This window comes from Lonchura striata, chromosome 19 (genome assembly GCF_050655825.1).
Source record: "Lonchura striata isolate lonStrDom1 chromosome 19, ASM5065582v1, whole genome shotgun sequence".
NCBI lineage: Eukaryota > Metazoa > Chordata > Aves > Passeriformes > Estrildidae > Lonchura > Lonchura striata.
The window spans coordinates 1,154,162-1,173,263 of NC_140721.1; the positions used below are offsets into that span (position 1 = coordinate 1,154,162).

Below are 19,102 nucleotides of genomic sequence, written 5' to 3' on the forward strand. Positions count from 1 at the left end.
TGCCAGTAGCTACAGACAGATTGTTCTGCAGCCCTTCCTGTTGTGGCTCTCTGACTGCACTGCTTCTCTCTCTGACACTCTGCCTGCTCCTGCAGCAAACACACATCCTGACCCCATCTCACACTAACTCGGTGTTCCTCCTCTGATTTCTTTGTCTCCTCCCCATTCTCTTCAACCCCTGTAATTGATTCCCAGTTCTAGGCTAAGCATGCAGACTCCTTCCAGCTTTATTTTCCTCACTACACAGCTCACCTTTGAGCCTGGCAGTTGCATTTTTTGAGCTCTGTCTCTGTCCTGTCACAGTGCTGTGGTCCTGCCTCTGCTGCTGCTGTATCTTCCCTGCCAGCCAAGCTAATGGGTGATCTAGTGGAATTGGGGTGGGGGATTCAGTCATCCTGGTCCTCTCAAACTCAAACAACCATCTTATGTGTCACAGCTGTTGGTTACAGCTGCACAGGATGTTTGGAGCTTTGGCACTGTGCAGTCTCAGCACTTGTAACCACAGTGCAACAGAGCTTCTTCAGCCCAAGGAGCAGCCTGTGGAGAGCTTCTCACGTTTCCTTAAAGAGCAAAGCTCTGCTGCAGGGAGAGCAGCCACAGGCACCTCCCTGGAATTATGGGAAGGTCAGGTCTCTAAGAATAAAGAACCTAAAAGTTGTTGTGGTTGAAAGGAATTCCTGGCATGTTCTGTTTGATGTCAGAAGAAAGTGGAGTGTGTTTCCATGATGCAGGAAATCACAGCAAGTCATCAGAGACCTTTACTGAGCCCAGCCAATGTTACAGAAATAAAACATTCCAAAATGCCTGGTCATATTTTTTTCTAACATTTTGACTTAAAGAAATAGAATCACATACGTAATTTAAAAACTGATATTGCAAGTTTATTGAAGGTAACAAGCTGAACAAGTTCTCATGTTCTAGCAAATACTACAAACTTCATCTATTCATAGTCAATGTTGAAACACAATAAATATAGTTCCAATCAGTCTGCTTCAAAAGTAATTAAGCTGGTTTAAGAAGCTGTCGATGGAAAATCCAAAAGGGCATCTTGAGAGGGACTAGATCATGGATTAGTGGTTGAATCAGTTGTGACTAATGTATTATTTCCTTTGAAAAGCAACTTGGTTATGCCTGTGCAGCATCTTAGTGTTCAGAGTAGTGCTCAGACTGACAGTCTGTTCCTTTTCCCCCTCTATGGTCTTTGAGCATGGGCAGATTCTGTCATTTTGGTTTATCCTGTTCAGCTCCTGTCACCCTGATTTCTGGTCAAAGGACAAAAACCAGTCTTGACACTACTTAGAGAAAACTATTTAACACAGCTTTACTACCTTCTGGATCCACATGTGGCTGCAGCAATTCCCACTGGCATAAATGGAGAAACTCTAAAATCTGGATTTAGCTTTCCTGGGGGAAATTCTTGCTGTTACTTGAAATACAAGTTTTTGCCTTACATTAATGGTGTAGCAAATGCAAAAGATTAATTTTTACCCGAGTGTGAATTAAATCTCAACTACAAAATTGGTTAAAATGGTTTTGTGTGACTGGGATGGTTCTTTGCTTTCTTGTTCATTATTTACTGCTTTGGTGAGTTTCTCAGTAGTTTCATCTTCAGTTTTCCTTTGGTTCACAGCATCCCTCCCTGATATCAGCTCCTGCATTATCAGCTCGGTTCCACTTGTCTCCTTGGGCATCCTCTGCCATGTTCCTGCTGCTGTGGGCCATAAGCTGTTGGTGGCCAGGAGGTCACCATTGCTCCTGGGCCTGCGTTTGCCCTGCTGGGCTCGTTTGAGATAGGAGATTTTGTTGGCTGCTATGACTGTGGACAGAAACAGGGAGATGCAGATGAGCACAAGAACTGCAATGATAATGAAGCAAATCAGTATGAGAGACTTGTTGTCTTCACAGGTTTCTTTGGTCACTGGGCTCTTGGGTTTGCTGCTTTTCTCTAATCCTCTTGTGGTGGAAACTGCACTTGGGGCAGGGGAAGTCAAATTTTGAGTCATTGTGGAGGAGAAGGATGGCAGGGTACTTTGTATTTCAAAAGTAATAGTTTGGCTGCTGAAATTGAGGCTCAGAGGGGAATTTGTGCTTGCTTCTGTCCTGTTCTGACTCCCACTGAGGTTTTGGCTGATGGGACTCCAGGTTTCTTCTCTGAGGTGAGGGTAACCTGTGTGGTTTGCACCTGTTTGCAGCCACAGGGAGAAGATTATCATGACAGGGAAGGCCAGGTGTGGGTTACTGCATCTCTTTGTCTGCATCTTGCTGTTGAGTCCCCTGCAAAAGTACAAATTGTGGTGCTAGTTTAGCAGATGCTGGTTCTTAGAGGTTTGGATTGGACTTCTCAGGGAGTAGCAGGCTTGATGAAAAATACATGGCCTCATTTTTGGGGGGATGTAGGAGCATAAGTTCAGGTGCCAGATTATGAAAGAATAGATTGTCTCAAACTTCTCACAGTTTGAGGTTATAAAACATACAAAGACCAAAAAAGAACATGGAGCAAAGAGAAGTGTTTCCTCCTGAGGGCTTTGTGATGTCAGGGCAGACTCTGGGAGTTCCTTCTCTCTGAAGCTGCCTGTGTTACACCCGGTCATCACTTCTGCTTTGCACAAAGACCCTGTGGAGGTTACACATCACTGGCTGCTTCTCACCTCCCTGAATTCCCCTGGGGCAGGCAGGGGAACCCTGCGGGAAACAGATGGGCAAGGCAAAAACTTGAACCCAAAATGTTCCTGTAAGTGACTGCAATAACTTAACGTGAATTGTATTTAGTTCCTAGCACAGCTGTCTGGAGTACTTTAAAATGCCCAGGAAAATCTTTGTTCTCTTATTTTTCTGCTTTTTTGTGCAAAAAGCTCTTTATCACAAATGTACTTCTTGTATTTTTCTCCCGAACATTCTACAGATTGTGACATTTTCTTTGAAACGCCACCAATAATTATGGAAATGAGAGTAACCATTCATATGTTCTGTTTCACATTTGTGTGGCATTCAAATCTGTACCTGTTGAATTTTTCTGGAATTCTGGGTAGGAATGTGAGAGTGGGGTTGGTCTGATACGAAGATAATAACCTCAAATTATCAGTGACAAATCAGCCAAGCAGTGACCCAGAGCTTGGGCCAGGCTGCTCCTGACCTTCCCAGGGCAAGGCTGTGTCCCACAGAGTCTTTCTGCTGTCTGTGGTAACAGATCACAGCGTTTCCTTTGGGTGTCACACACTCTGCTTGGTGCACATTGAAATGCTACAGGGCGTGACAAAAAGTAGCACTGTTAATTTTATATTTGTTCTTGAACAAATGTGTTTGTTGCCTGTAAAGGTAACAAAGTGTGTTTGTTTGTGTCTAAATATGAAAAATCAGAGAAGCATGTTCCTGGTGTGTGACCCCATGAAGGGAAGGCAGGGATACACCTGGTGTGTAAGGGGATCTCTCCTTACACAACAAGGAAGCAACAAAAGATCTGTGTCTGTAACTTTGCAGTTCACCCATAACATAAAATTATTCTCCATCCTGAGCTTAATCCTCTTTGTTTAGTTTGAACTGGAAACCGTTTCAGCCATAAATTTCAGCTCAGGTCGGATTTTTGTTTGTGTGTGCTGGAAGTCACCTGGATGATTCCTTGTAGCATACTTTAAAAGGAATAGGAAAGCAAACCCAGCAAAGCTTGGGGTTTTTCAACATTTCAGCTGTTTTGAGCAGGACAGGCAGAGCCAGCAGAGCTACCCTGCAGCGTTCCCGTCCCTGGCCAGGGTGCAGCTCCAGCTCTGCCCCAGGCACACTGAGCCCAGTGCTCATTGTGGGCTTCCAGAGCAGATGTGCTTTTCTTAAACATCAGCAGGCTCGTCGTGAAGGGCTTCTGAAACTACGAGAGCAAAGGAGCTCATCTTTAAAGAGCTGGTTTTCTTTTTAGTTCAGCCCTTCATGTCTGGGTATTGACAGGGTCTCAGTACCCAGCGAGATCTGCACTGCAAGGACAACAGGGCCAAGTAGTGACTGTCACTGTTAATTCCTCAGTCTGACTATGAATAACATTTAAAATTATGAAAAATACAGTATATCAGCTTCCCTGATTCAGTTGGGGATACTATTTCTGCAGTTTGTTACTATTTTTAATTGCTCAAATTTCTGTAAAAATACTTTTTCATATAATTTTCTACAAAATGTAAGAAACTTTGAAGTACAGCTTAAAATAAGACAAGGAAAATGTGTACTTACCTTGCCAAGACGTAGTCAACAGAACATGGATATTTCAGATATTTAGTCCTTTGACAATAAGGTTTCTTTGTGCATATATTTGCTCCTCGGATGCAAACAACCATCAGTGTACAGCAGGGAGATTTGGGCAGTGCTGGTGTTTTTTAGGCAAACTTGTAACTGCAATGACATGTGGCTCTAAGTGGGGAACTAAAACCACAGCTATGACACACTTCCTTTGGGTAGCAGCTATACCATGACACACTGGGGGAAAAAACACCAACTTAGCTCTCCGAACCACAGAGGTAACAGGGGGAAAAAATCTCTTGTGCAGATGAATGTTCTGTGTTCTATCTCCTGAGTTGTCCTGCACTCAGGTGCTATCAAGAGAAGTGTCCCAAAATCCTTAAAGCTACACCTGTGCTTTGAGAATTTATCAGCTCTTCTGTAGCTGTTGTTTGCCTTGGAAGAGTTGAGTTAATGATAGCTCAGAACAGTGATAGGTATTTAAAAATACCTTAAAATTTCACAAGCTGCTGATGAATCTATTTTTAATTAATTCTTCCTACTAGAATTCAGTCTGCTGTGTGAACCCTGGAAATGTCGTTTAGGCAAATGCATTGTCCAGTCTCAAAATTCAGAGAACCTTTAAGGGAGAAAAAATATTCTCAATTATGTGAATGTTTTTGAAGAGGTATTTTTGTAGGCAAGTCCTCTGTACTCCTCAGAGGACTGACCATTCTTAGAAACACCCCCAAGCATTGGAGTACTGCAGGACAGAGTAACTGGAGTGGCACTGGACCCTCTGAAAAAGTTGGGGTGTGGATGTTTGATTATTAAGACTCCTGAGATAAATATATTTTCCCACATACAAATATAGATCTAATTTGAACCTCTAAGGGTGTTACAAAGTTAGAGGCACTTAGAGGTTGTGGGACACTTCAGGATGAAGCTGAGTTAAATCCAAGCCCCCTCATCCTGGGCACTAAACCAGTGGCCAGAGCGTGAGGCAGTGCCCAAGGCCAGTGGCCCAAGGGTGTTGGCAGGACTGCCACAAGAGCCCTGCTGTGGCCTGGGGTTGTTGGCAGGACTGCCATAAGAGCCCTGCAGTGGCCTGGGGGTGTTGGCAGGACTGCCACAAGAGCCCTGCAGTGGCCTGGGGGTGTTGGCAGGACTGTCACAAGAGCCCTGCTGTGGCCTGGGGCTGTTTGCAGGACTATCACAAGTGCCCTGCTGTGGCCTGGGGGTGTTGGCAGGACTGTCACAAGAGCCCTGCAGTGGCCTGGGGGTGTTGGCAGGACTGCCACAAGAGCCCTGCAGTGGCCTGGGGGTGTTGGCAGGACTGCCACAAGAGCCCTGCTGTGGCCTGGGGCTGTTTGCAGGACTATCACAAGTGCCCTGCTGTGGCCTGGGGGTGTTGGCAGGACTGTCACAAGTGCCCTGCAGTGGCCTGGGGCTGTTTGCAGGACTGTCACAAGAGCCCTGCAGTGGCCTGGGGCTGTTTGCAGGACTGCCACAAGAGCCCTGCTGTGGCCTGGGGGTGTTTTCAGGACTGCCACAAGAGCCCTGCTGTGGCCTGGGGGTGTTTTCAGGACTGCCACAAGGCTCAGTCTGGCTCATGGACAGGACTGGGGGTTCTCTTGGTGTGCCTGGCCACTCAGGGGTTTGTGCTGTGGGCCTCAGACATGTCTGTCCTGTCTTACAGGTTCAAGACCGGTCAGATCAACGGGGATTTGCTGATCTACCACGTGCTGCTGACCCTGAAGCCATACTATGCAAAGCCATATGAAATCGTGGTGGACCTCACACACGCTGGCCCCAGTAATCGCTTTAAAACAGACTTTCTTTCTAAATGGTTTGTAGTTTTTCCAGGCTTTGCTTATGAAAATGTCGCAGCAGTTTTTATTTATAACTGTAACTCTTGGGTCAGAGAATACACCAAATACCATGAAAGGCTCTTGACAGGTTTGAAAGGGAGCAAAAGGCTTGTTTTCATAGACTCTCCAGGGAAGCTGGCAGAGCACATCGAACACGACCAGCAGAAACTCCCAGCAGCTACCTTGGCTTTGGAGGAGGACTTGAAAGTGTTTCACAATGCTCTCAAACTGGCTCATAAAGACACCAAAGTTTCTATTAAAGTAAGTGCTTGTAATGCTGTTCCTAGTGATCTGTTGTTTTTGTTTAGAGGATTGGAATATATTTTACTATCTCTTAATTCTCCTCCCTTGTCTTGAGGAGAAATCACAGCTTTCTAATATGCCCCATTAGGAAGTACAAAATTTCGTACATTTATCTTTCCTAGAAGTAGAAGTGTGAGGGTTTTCTCCGAGTGATTCCCGAGAGGTGCTGCAGCAGTTTTCTCCTCTGTCCCCAAGGTTGGCTCGACAGCGGTGCAGGTGACTTCGGCAGAGCGCACGCGGGTGCTGGGCCAGACCGTGTTCCTCAATGACATCTACTACGCCTCTGAGATCGAGGAGATCTGCCTGGTGGATGAGAACCAGTTCACCCTGACCATTGCCAACCAGGGCACCCCGCTGACCTTCATGCACCAGGAGTGTGAAGCCATCGTCAGGTCCATCATCCACATCCGCACGCGCTGGGAGCTGTCCCAGCCCGACTCCATCCCCCAGCACACCAAGATCCGCCCCAAGGACGTGCCCGGGACGCTGCTCAACATCGCCCTGCTCAACCTGGGCAGCTCGGACCCCAGCCTGCGGTACTCAGCTCTGCTCCTCAGGGGCTTCCCAGGGCTGCTGCACTGCTAGAAACCCTCTCCTGAGCAAAACCATTTTTCTTTCACCACAGCTCCATAAAATGCAATTCTTAATAAATTGCATCTTTTTAAAGATTGAGTTTCTGTGAGTGAAGAAGTGCACATGCTGTCAGAGAGGAAGTGAAGGCATGAAGGAAACTTAATTTCTCTGTATGAAGAGCAGTAGCTCTGCTTTGCACTCTATGTTTATTGGGTACATATGATTTCCCTGGTGTTGAGCTTCGTGTTTAAGAACATGGGAGCTGTACCCCCTAGAGCAGCTTGTGACTGGGGTCAGAACAGGTTCCCCCAGGCTGGGTGCTAACCAGGGCCACCCCTGGGCTTCGGGCAGGCTCTCTCCCAGCAGCTCAGGTACACCTGAAGGGATTTAGAATTTCCTAGAACTCCAAGCTTTTCTGAGAAGCCCAATAGAAAAAGCTCTTCAAACATACTCTGTAACCTTATCAGAAATTATTCAGAGCAAGTAGAGGAATAATCTCTCCTATTTCTCCAAGGAAATTATTTTTTGCTCCGAATTGTAACCAGTCCAGGGGAAAATGTTGGGGAATTTAGATGTAATTTCTACTACAGCAGCATTGAATTGATTTTTGAAATGTCAGTATTGTGGTGTATAATATGTGTATGTTCAAAAGTACGAGAAAGCTCTTACAAATCACGCTGTTTGCTTTGTTACAGGTCTGCTGCCTATAATCTTCTATGTGCCTTAACCTGTACCTTTAATTTAAAGATTGAGGGCCAGTTACTGGAAACTTCAGGTCTGTGTATTCCTGCCAACAACACACTATTTATTGTATCTATCAGTAAGACTCTTGCAGCAAATGAGCCACACCTCACCTTGGAGTTCTTGGAGGAGTGTATTTCAGGATTTAGCAAATCCAGTAAGTAACTGCAGTGCTGGTTAGTGCCAACCATGAATTTGAAAAGATTCTAATCTCTAAAAAGATTTTAGATCTAGCTTAGCCAACAGAGCTTCCTCACTGGCTCTGTTGCTCTCTCCTTTTGCCATGCCTTTTTGAAGCTTCTCTGTTGGCCCAGCGTTCTTTGCTCAGCTGGTACAGTGATTATTTTAGCCACTAAAACAAAGGAAAAGTGCTGAGGAAGAGTTCTTTATGAAGGGAGGCCAGTGCTGGCCGTGTGTGACGAGTGGTGTTGTTGCAGGCATTGAGCTGAAGCACCTGTGCCTGGAGTACATGACCCCCTGGCTGTCCAACCTGGTGCGCTTCTGCAAGCACAACGACGACGCCAAGCGCCAGCGCGTCACTGCCATCCTGGACAAGCTCATCACCATGACCATCAACGAGAAGCAGATGTACCCTTCCATTCAGGCCAAGATATGGGGCAGCCTGGGACAGGTACCGCTTCTGCATCGTTTGTAAACAGACTTGTGTTTTCCTGCACTTCAAATCAGGTTTCTTCTTACTGGGGTCAGCATTTTTTAAAGAGTTGTACTTTAAAGTGGAAAATGAAATAGAAATAGTGTTAAATTATAGTTTCTACTTCAGAATTGCTGGTACTAAAGCCTAATGGAATTCAGCTTTATGCTTCTAAAATTTACATATGGCTTTTTGCCAAAAGGATAACAAGTCACTAAAATGGATGCTTCAGTTTGTGATAGTTGTGCATCTTCAGCTAAAGAAATGAATGCTGGTGGTTCACGGTGGAAAAGTGAAGTTAATCTGACTCTTTTTCTCTGTCAGATAACAGATCTCCTGGATGTAGTGCTGGACAGTTTCATCAAAACCAGTGCCACGGGAGGCTTGGGCTCCATCAAAGCTGAGGTGATGGCAGACACAGCTGTAGCACTGGCTTCTGGCAATGTCAAACTGGTGTCAAGCAAAGTGAGTTCTCTCTTTGCCTTCATTTCCTTTTGTAGAATAATTTCAACTTATTTACTAATGTGACATTGAGATGCTTTCTGGTAACTCAAGACAGGCAACAATGCAAAACCCATGATAAAATAGGTTCCAAGCAGTAGAGTAATTTCAGTGTTAATTGTTGATGGTTTTTACTGAAATTCTGAGCTGTGCTCCCTGTTTGAGTAGAACAAAATGGTTGCCCTCTTTTCAGGTGATTGGGAGGATGTGTAAAATCATTGACAAGACCTGTCTGTCCCCCACGCCCACGCTGGAGCAGCACCTGATGTGGGATGACATTGCCATTCTGGCTCGGTACATGCTCATGCTCTCCTTCAACAACTCCCTGGACGTGGCTGCACATCTCCCCTACCTCTTCCACGTGGTGACTCTGCTGGTGGCCACGGGGCCCCTTTCCCTCAGAGCTTCCACTCATGGGCTCGTCATCAACATCATTCACTCTCTCTGCACTTGTTCACAGCTTCACTTCAGTGGTGAGCTTTTTTGGATTTTCAATGAAGCTGATTGCATCCTTAATTTGTTTAACAAATATTTGAGTTGTCTTTCTCTGCAAACTATTCTGAGAGTTAGAAAATAGTGGGTTGTAGTTCAGCATGAATAGAAATCAGAATGAGGATATGATCAACAAGAAATGAGTATGTAATTAAAAAATATCTTACTTAGAGCAGGTGCATAATGTAAATTGTTTGTATAATGGGTTTTAGAAAAAGAGAAGAAAGTACCAGTGATTTTTCTGGTAAGGCAAAGGAGAAAATACATCTCTGATAAAATTGGTTCATGTACATCTTGTGAAGGGTTGCATAACATGGTAACAAAAATGCCAATTACATAAGGGAATGGTGAAGTTAGTGTTAAAACAGGTATTTTATCTACTGCTGTATTTTAGCAGTCCTAAAATAATTGTTATTAGCAATTTGGCACTTCTTAGCCCAGAAGCACAGTGTAAAACCAGACTGAATTTTGTGCAGAAGAAAAATTCAAAATTTATATGATCTTATATTTTCTTAAGTGTCTGAAATCTCATTTTATGTCTGTACATATCAGCAGGGAGAGTGGGTGTGCACACAGAGGTGGCTGTGTGTCTGTGCTCTGATGCACAGGGCTGCTGAGCATCCTGCTCACAGTGGGTTTGAAGTGCACTGAAATCAACTGAAATGTCAGAACTGTAAAGATAGTCAGTGCCTGAGTAGAGCCATCCATCCTCTTCTTCTGCTTTAAGTGTCTTTCTTCATGTGAGTGCCAGAGCCAAAAGCAGAGTCTGCTGCAGTTTGAACTTCCAGTTCTGCTGGTATTTCAGAGCAGGAGCACTCTGGGTTTCCATTTTCTGAATCACTGTGAGGAGAACACAGAGAGGCACATCTTTAAACAAGTTCCTCTGTAGCAGTCTCTGGAATCCACTCCTCGTGCTGGTTTCAGCAGTCAGGGCAGGCGAGCAGAGCTGCTGTGCCCAACTCGGGGCAGCGGCAAAGGGAGCGCTGTTGGAATGGGCACAGGGACCTTGGCTGTTGGTGTCCCTGGGAGAGGAAAATACGAATTTGAATTTCCCTGGTGTAAATCTAATACGTGCAACTTTATTCAACAGAGGAGACCAAGCAAGTTTTAAGGCTGAGCTTGACTGAGTTCTCTCTGCCCAAGTTTTATTTGCTGTTTGGGATCAGCAAAGTGAAGTCGGCGGCGGTGATCGCGTTCCGCTCCAGCTACCGCGACAGGTCCTTCTCGCCCGGCTCCTACGAGCGCGAGACCTTCGCCCTCACCTCGCTGGAGACGGTCACCGAGGCCCTGCTGGAGATCATGGAGGTGCGTGGGGACAGGGCTGAGACCAGGGGGACAGGCAGCAGGGCTGGGGATGTGCCTCCTCCCTGCTGACAGTTAACAGCTGATTTCTGAGAGCCAAACTTCTGCACATTGCCATTTTCTCCATGTTACATCTATTCAAACAATCTGTTTCTCTTTAGGCTTGTATGAGGGATATTCCAACGTGCAAGTGGCTGGACCAGTGGACTGAACTAGCTCAAAAGTGAGTCATGGACTTCACCCTGAGCCCTCCCTGCCTGTGCAGTACACCCAGAGTTCTCATCTTTTTGTTATACATTTATTTGGTTGTATGTATGTTGTTTAATGCAATGTGCTCTGTTTCTTCACAGGTTTGCATTCCAGTACAACCCCTCCCTGCAGCCCAGAGCACTGGTTGTCTTTGGCTGTATAAGTAAACGAGTGTCTCATGGACAAATAAAACAAATAATCCGAATTCTCAGCAAGGTATATGAGTCTGTCTCTTTTCCTTTATGACTCATTAAGTAGCTATTTTTAGCTTTATCTTCCCATCAGATATAGAACTTGGCATAATTTTAGGATAAATGTTTTTTCTAGCATATTTTGTATAGAACTGATTGGAAATACACATTCTGTAGGCCAGGCTTCTGAATTTTAATGGATTTGGTGGCTTCTGAATTTAAATTGAATGAGTTCCACCACTGCTGTGACTTCTAGAGTATCAATAGGTCTCAGTATTGTGTTTAACACTCCTGACATGGTGGATCCAGCAGTCAGTATTTGAATAAATGAGAAATTTTCTGTTAAGGCATTTACCAGCATGCACATGATGCATAGCTTCCTTTTTCTTAAAGGAAGTGAATGACCTCATGTGTTGTAGGTAAATATAGTAAAGTGCTGATTTATATCAGAAAACTTTGAAGCAGGTGCCTGCTCTGACAATGATGTTCCATTATTCTAAAGCAGGTTGTGTTCCACAGCAGGTGAACAATGTACTAAATATGTGTCCTTTAAGCATTTCATTAGAGTTTTATAGACATAAACTTTAATTGAATAGTGTCTAAATGATAAAAGAGCTTTTCTACAGCTCTTACAACCCCTGCAGCCTGTTAGGGTACACATTGTGCAGTCATACATTTATTTCTCCTGTCTAAAACTCTGCTTGGAAAAGTTCTTGAGAGTTGGTTTAAAATGAGCTCAGGCTTTGTAAGTAATTGAGAAAAACATTTATTGCACAGAGCTTTGATCTTTTTACACAGCAAAATGTAATTATGGTTGTATTTTTAATTACTCTCTTTTTTCAAAAGGGACTTGAGAGCTGTTTAAAAGGCCCTGATAATTATAATAGCCAAGTTCTAATAGAAGCCACAGTTATAGCCCTAACCAAGCTGCAGCCTCTTCTTAACAAGGTAAATCACTGGCTTTTTGAATAAACAGAGAATGTATTTTGTAAATTATGATTATGGTTGTAATCTCAGAAATACAAGTTAAATGTTGGGGTTTCTGAAGTTCACACTGATTCATGCTTGGAAGGAGCACGTAAGGGAAGTGTGGCAGATTGTGGGACCAGTGCAAAGGCTTGAGAAATGCTGGGGAATGTTCTGTTCTGCTTCCCGGAGCGGGGCTGGCAGCTGGGCAAAGGCTGTGCCCAGGCTGTGCCCGTTCCTTCCCCAAGGCTCCAGTGCTGCCTGCAGCTGTGTGTGCTGCTGCCCTGCACGCCAGGGCTGGGGCAGTGGCCAGGTCTGGGGTGCTGCTCCTTCAGCCAGCCAGGGCCACTGCCAGGCTCCTGCCTCAGAGCACACCGGGGCCACAGAGGAACCAAGAGCCTCGTGCAGCTCCTGGTGGTGAATAAAACTCTTCTAGAAACAGCTCTGCCCAAGGGACCCAGGATGTGCTGAATGCCAGTTCCTCCTGCGTGTGGTTCCGATTCTGATGAGGAAGGGCGTGCCCAGTTCTGTGTGCAGAGCTGCACTCCACGTTCAGATGGAGAACCACAGACCCATTTCTGGTCAGGCTGGTACAGGGCAGTGTGGCTCTGACACGGAGCAAGGAAGGGATGGAGGTGAGGAGGAATGGCTTGGGAGGTGCAAACAAGGCTTGAAATTAATTTTCTTTCTACCGTTCACCTGTGAAATGCATTAACAGGTCCATGTGAGCATGTGTCCTTTGGAATTTGGCTGAGGACAAAACCTGCTACAAGGGGGACAAACCCTCCCCTCCATCCTGGTTGTTCTTTCACCCGCAGGAACTGACTCTAAAGGGCAGTGCTGGCTCTTTCTCTCCCTGCAGGACTCCCCTATGCACAAGGCTCTGTTCTGGGTGGCCATGGCTGTGCTGCAGCTGGATGAGGTGAACCTGTACTCGGCAGGGACAGCCCTGCTGGAGCAGAACCTGCACACCCTGGACAGCCTGCGCGTGTTCAACGACAAGGTGAGCCCGCAGCCTGCACTCGTGGCAGCAGTCAGGGCTGACAGAAAAGGGGAAAAACCCAGCTTTGTCCTTGTGAACACTTGTTAAGCAACTAAACCTGAATTTGCATTAGAAATTGTTTCACTTGGGTGGTATCCACAGATAAAGATGTGGAGAGAACTTGTCCTTACTCTGTTGGAAACTGGAACAGAAATGTACGAATGTGATCTTTGAGAAAGTGTTTGATGTTTTCCTGTAGCCTCTGAAAGAACTGTTCTGTCACTTAAACAAAAAACCCAACAAACTTGACATGTCCTGAGTAACTTCAACTGAGGTGCTCTTATATTTTTTGTGGGTCAGAGCCCAGAAGAAGTGTTCATGGAGATCAGGAGACCACTCGAATGGCACTGCAAGCAGATGGATCATTTTGTTGGGCTGAATTTCAACTCCAACTTTAACTTTGCACTAGTGGGACATCTCCTGAAAGGTAAGAGTGCGTAATGCTCTTTGTTTGAGATGACTCTTACTTCAGGAATAAAAACAAGTCAAGGGATAAAGTGGCCACATGGGTGGTGGATTTTGAATAACTTGGATTACAGAGTAGTTACAGAATTAAACACTCTTGGATTAAAGGATTTCACCAGATTTCCTTTATATATCTCCTGTGAAGGTTTGTAGTGCTGCTGCTGAAAGTTCTGAACTGTCACAGGTTGCAAAGTGTAGTCTTTTACTTCTTTCTCCAAGAATGTCTCTCCCTGTTTGCCTGTGCTCAGGCTCACTGGGTTTTTTAGAAGACTGATTTGTGAGATAACAGATATAATGTATGCACAGACATTTGAAATTAGGCAGTTTTGAGGGGAGGGATAGAAAGAATTAGTCTTAAATGTGCCATTTCTGGTAGCACTGTGCTCTCTTACCCTTGAGATGGAATGTCTGAGAACATGCTGGAAAATACTTAAAAATGCTTTCAAAATATTAGTGCTTCATAAATATGGATTCAGAAGTTAAATGTAATTTTTTGTTTCTTAGGGTACAGGCATCCTTCCCCTACCACTGTAGCAAGAACAGTGAGGATTTTGCACACACTCCTTGCTCTGGTTAACAAACACAGGAACTGTGACAAGTTTGAGGTGAACACCCAGAGCGTGGCTTACCTGGCAGGTAATGAACCAAACCTCCTTTCTAGTCTGAGCTGACTGAAAAGGACGGGAGTATTGTGGAATTCCTTCAGGTTCAGGTTGTTAAAATTGTACCAGCACAAAGAAAACTTGTAACTGGTGGAGAGGAATGCGATCAGGGTGGGCACATTGGGAAGGCTTTGTGGAGACTGAGGGCTTTGCCAGCAGAGCACGTCCTCTGCAGCTTTGGGACTTCTTCAGGGAGGCTGGAGGTTTCTTGGTGTAAATACTCCAGTATGCCTGACAGCCTTCAAATTTCCAATGGTCTGTACATAGAAATTGTGACCATGTGAGGGCAAATTTGTAAATCTCGTCATTGTAACTGGATGGGAAGCAGAATTCTTCTTAAATGACCTGCTTTTAATCTGTACATTTCCTAAGGTGTAAGTGCAGCTCAGGGGTGTTGATGTACATGTACATTGGTGCATGTAAGAAATGCAGATGGATGGAGTATTGTTTCACTGTTCACTGTGTTGCTGGTGGAAAGCTTCCCTTGCCCTGCCTGTGCTGTCTTTGCAGCCCTGCTGACGGTGTCGGAGGAGGTGCGGAGCCGCTGCAGCCTCAAGCACAGAAAGTCTCTCTTGCTGACAGACGTCTCAATGGAAAACGTTCCCATGGATACCTACCCCATCCATCACAGTGACACTAGCTACAGGTTGGTTGTCTCACTTTTAGATCAGTTCCCCACATTGCAAAGCCTGGTTCCTCTAGTGAGCGAGCTGTGCTGTGCTGAGAACTGAGTCCATGGGCTGCACTGGCTCCGGAGCAATTTGCTCCTTACACTGGGATCAGGAGTCACAGAGAAATTTGGATGTGCAATTCATACACATTTAATTTCCAGAGCTTAACTGCTCTGGAGGCTGTTAAACCTTTTGCTAAACTCTTTCTACAAGACCTGATTTAATCTCATTTATATTTTAGAAGAACATTTCATTTGTCCTTTTAAGAGCTCCAGTGCATGGAGCTGTCTGTGCTACTGGGAAACCTTGACACCTTGTTACAGCCTGTGGGTAGCCAGAGAGATCAGCCAGGAAATCAGCTGGAAGTGCCAAGGAGAGCCTGTGCTCTCAACAGGGAGCACTTCATTCATGATCTCCCTTTTTAGCATTGAGATTGGAGTAGCTGATTACTAAATATATTTCATCTTGCCCCATGGGCTGGTTGTGTTCTTTTAATTGGGTTATTTTTTATCCCTTCAGCATGACATTCACATCAGATTGTTTGTTTTCACTAGCTGAGACATCTTTGCAACCAAAGTAATTCCTATTTGTTATTATGTGTTTTGGGGAAATTAACCAGGTAGGAAAGATGGGTTTAAGAATGGATAGTTCAGCTGCTTGAAAATCCTCTGCCTAAATAGCACAGTTTTAAGATTTTCTTAATTTAATTTCTCTGCACTTTCAGGACACTAAAGGAACACCAGCCCTGGTCATCCCCCAAGGGGTCAGACAGACACCTGGCTGCCAGTTACCCAACAGTGGGACAGATCAGCCCTCGCACCCGGAAATCCATGAGCTTGGACATGGGGCAGCCTTCACAAGCCAACACTAAAAAGCTTCTAGGTTATTAACATAACTAATTTATTGATCTGTCTACAGAATACTCTGGGAAGCATTACTGGAGAAAAATTGGTTTTGTATTAGTTCTGGCTTTAAGGGCTTATTCCTGATGAAGAGGAATAAATGCAGTTTCTGCAAAATGCAAATTTCAGGGCACTGGACAGTTAAAGAGGACTCTAATGAAGGGGGGGAGTGAGAGCAATGCTCAAAATATGCATGCTGAAGTGGAGAAAAAAAGATATTCCAGATCCTGAAGGTGCCTAGTGCCAGTTTTGTGCTCCCAGCCCTTTCCAGCAAACCCAGGAAGTGGATTTTTAGCTTCTCCACTGAGTGCTCTGGTTGAGGCTGGAGGAGATGGTCCCAGAACATGGTAGATGTATGTAAACAATCTGATTTGTACTCATGGCTTCTCAATGCATCATGTGTACAACAAACTCGTGTATCAGAGAAACAAGCCGAGTTGCTTTGCAGAACTTGTGGAAGCCCTTTGGCATTACACAGGTGGAAGAACAGGGGCATTTCCTTCATTCCAGCCCTTTCCTGCTTCCTTTTCAGTAACCACGTCCTGGCATGTGTATTCTGTGTGGGGGCCAGGAGTCCATGGCATGCCCCCCTGACTAATTGCATGCTCCCTCCTGTGTATTGTGAAGCACTCTGGAAGCTGTGATGGAGAGCGGCATGGTGTGATCATATTTTCTGTCCCATCCCTGAAAATGGTGAAAAGGTCCACAGATTCCTGTCAACACATGGTAGATAGGGGAGTAGCTTGGCCAGAAAATCAGAAAAAGTTAGAATATGGATATAGGTTTAATGTTTTTAATTGCTTGATAAATTGTTTTTAGGTACAAGGAAAAGTTTTGACCATTTGATATCGGACACAAAGGCTCCTAAAAGGCAAGACATGGAATCTGGAATCACAACGCCTCCCAAAATGAGGAGAGTAGCCGAAAATGATTATGAAATGGGTGAGACACAGGATAACATTTTAAGAATAATACTAATTATAAATGCTTTGTATATCTATACAAAGGACTATTTCTAAATTCAGTGTGTACTTACCAAGGTTATTCCAAGGTAAGGGAGAAGCACCTTTCTTAGCAATGGCTTCTGCAGAGTGCAGCCTTCATATCTCTGGCAGCTGCACTGGAGCTGCTCAGTTTACAGGTGCAGAATCAGGGCAGCTCTAAAGGACTGCATAGAGGAATGCAATGAAATAAATATCATTTGGCCTTCTATAAGTTAATAAGCCCCAGCTGCAAATTCCTGCAGGAGATGGAACGTGAGCTGATGCCTGGAATGCCTCTCTTCATCTTCTCCCCCATCTGCTTCCTGTGCCCTCACCCCCAATTGCAATGCAAGACCAGGGTTCTTCTCTTGTATCTGCCTGACCCTAAATTTGGTACTTACACCCCTGGGCCTGTATTTCACTGAAGAGGAAATTGGGGTTTTTGTTTGCCATCTGATAACACATCCCATGTGGTGGTCCAGTGCTGCCGCACCACAGCGCAGTCGTTGCTTTGACCTTCATGACGGGGCCGGTGAGCTCTGAGGTTTGCACATGACTGACTCCGGTGTGCAGAACCCAATTCTGACTTGTTCTGGGTGTATTTTGCTCTGGATGAGTTGCTCTTTTTTATCTGGCAGAAACCCAGAGGATATCACCACAGCAACACCCGCACCTCCGGAAAGTTTCCGTTTCCGAGTCAAACGTTCTCCTGGATGAAGAAGTTCTGACTGACCCAAAAATTCAAGCACTGCTGCTTACAGTTCTTGTAAGCTTTCTTCTGTGTGTTGTCTGCTATTTTCTGATGTCCTTTTATCTCCCAGAAAAACAAACTTTCCTTGGAGTTTTTCCTGGCTGAGTTTATGACAAACTATTTTGTATAATAAAAGGTTATTAATATATTATAGTTTAAAAGAAATTAGCATTATTGGAATCATAGGATAATTCTGTTTAAAAGTCATTGACTAGTCATAGAGGTGCAGTCTGATAGCACTTTCTTCAGCTGTACCCCAGCTGTTCCCACTCCAGCTACAATTCAGAAAGACTCAGTTGTGTAAAAAACTGATGAGATACATTTATTGGCAAAATACAAATTGTTGCCAACTGGTTCTGTTGTTTCTCAACAGAGACATAAATCAATATTCTCTAACACTGCTTTCTGGTAGTCAGAAATCTAGAACCCTTTAAGCAAAGGCTGTAACCACCCAGGTGCACTAATGGCTCCTTCCCTGCCAGGCCACGCTGGTGAAATACACCACAGACGAGTTCGACCAGCGCATCCTCTATGAGTATTTAGCAGAAGCCAGCGTTGTCTTCCCAAAGGTCTTTCCTGTTGTGTGAGTACCTGAAGTTCTGGTTTCAATAACTCTATACCTGGCTTTTCTTTGGAGGTCTCTGGTCCAGGACAAGCATCTGCAAGGCACTTCGTTGTGTGGAGGTTATAGGCTGCAGTCTGTCCATGCTGGGTGATTTTAATTTAATTTAATTTTTTAATTTGTGACCCAATTTAAAGCCTAGTCCAGGTGCTCTTTGGGTGTTTCTTTAGACACCTTCTGTAGTTTTGCTGGAGTGAATATGTGTAAAGGAAGCCCAGCTGTCAGAAATTAAGGTGAGCAGGTGTTCACAAACTGATCTGAGCACATCATTAGAGTACTCGTGGAACAGAGCTGGGAATTGTGTTCTGGAATCACTGCAGGGGGAGGGAAAATCCCACCTGAACTACTGGTTGCTAAAGTCAGTTGGGAACTGCAGGTTTATTTTATTTAATGACCAAAACCTAAGCCACTTTTCCTTTCTTCAGGCATAATTTATTGGATTCCAAGATAAATACCCTTTTATCGCTGTGCCAGGATCCAAACTTGTTGAATCCAATTCATGGGATTGTGCAGAGTGTTGTCTACCATGAGGAGTCTCCACCCCAATACCAAACGTCCTATCTACAGAGTAAATATTTTTCCTTTTTTTTGAAAAATGTGCTGTGCTGGGAACACTGTGTTCTCTGTCAGGTGAGAGCTGGGCTTTCACGGTGCTGTTCCATTTGTTGTTGCAGGTTTTGGATTTAATGGGCTGTGGAGGTTTGCTGGCCCCTTCTCCAAGGTAAGAGCTCTGTGGGGTCTGGGCTGTTTGGCCTTTTTGGGAGCTGGTACTGCAGCAAAGGTGCTCATAAGGAGCATCTTTCTTTTATGAGTGAGCAGAGAGCATCAGGGGCACCACCAGGGCTAGAACAGCCCTGGGCCTGTGGCAGGTGCTGTGATAGATAAGTTACCAAAGTGGAGTAAAAGCAGCCAGGTGTGAGTGCAGCTTTTCCTGCTCCCAGGGTCAGTTCATTACATGTATGAAAC

At 44.9% G+C, this 19,102-nt stretch overlaps 2 protein-coding genes across 9 annotated transcripts in view; one reads left to right on the forward strand and one right to left on the reverse strand.

Annotated features, from left to right (window-relative positions):
• NF1 (neurofibromin 1) overlaps window positions 1-19,102 on the forward strand; it is a 75,358-nt gene that overhangs the window by 48,427 nt on the left and 7,829 nt on the right. For 7 of the 8 annotated variants that reach the window (XM_085557182.1, XM_021533030.3, XM_021533029.4 and 4 more), the window contains 20 exons: window positions 5,897-6,329; window positions 6,567-6,907; window positions 7,640-7,842; window positions 8,123-8,316; window positions 8,662-8,802; window positions 9,032-9,311; window positions 10,421-10,635; window positions 10,794-10,855; window positions 10,983-11,097; window positions 11,919-12,020; window positions 12,901-13,041; window positions 13,381-13,507; window positions 14,050-14,181; window positions 14,718-14,853; window positions 15,603-15,760; window positions 16,600-16,722; window positions 17,402-17,529; window positions 17,997-18,097; window positions 18,562-18,704; window positions 18,811-18,857. In XM_085557182.1, the coding sequence (XP_085413308.1) occupies window positions 5,897-6,329; window positions 6,567-6,907; window positions 7,640-7,842; window positions 8,123-8,316; window positions 8,662-8,802; window positions 9,032-9,311; window positions 10,421-10,635; window positions 10,794-10,855; window positions 10,983-11,097; window positions 11,919-12,020; window positions 12,901-13,041; window positions 13,381-13,507; window positions 14,050-14,181; window positions 14,718-14,853; window positions 15,603-15,760; window positions 16,600-16,722; window positions 17,402-17,529; window positions 17,997-18,097; window positions 18,562-18,704; window positions 18,811-18,857 (3,322 nt within the window). The remainder of the gene's footprint in view (window positions 1-5,896; window positions 6,330-6,566; window positions 6,908-7,639; window positions 7,843-8,122; window positions 8,317-8,661; window positions 8,803-9,031; window positions 9,312-10,420; window positions 10,636-10,793; window positions 10,856-10,982; window positions 11,098-11,918; window positions 12,021-12,900; window positions 13,042-13,380; window positions 13,508-14,049; window positions 14,182-14,717; window positions 14,854-15,602; window positions 15,761-16,599; window positions 16,723-17,401; window positions 17,530-17,996; window positions 18,098-18,561; window positions 18,705-18,810; window positions 18,858-19,102) is intronic. The other variant, XM_077787598.2, reaches the window with a different exon arrangement.
• Window positions 1,349-4,401, reverse strand: EVI2A (ecotropic viral integration site 2A). The gene is made up of 2 exons (XM_021533039.3): window positions 4,213-4,401; window positions 1,349-2,274 (listed from the first exon to the last, which is right to left on the reverse strand). The coding sequence occupies exons 1-2, from the start codon at window positions 4,314-4,316 to the stop codon at window positions 1,500-1,502; spliced, it is 879 nt and encodes a 292-aa protein (XP_021388714.3). The 5' UTR covers window positions 4,317-4,401; the 3' UTR covers window positions 1,349-1,499.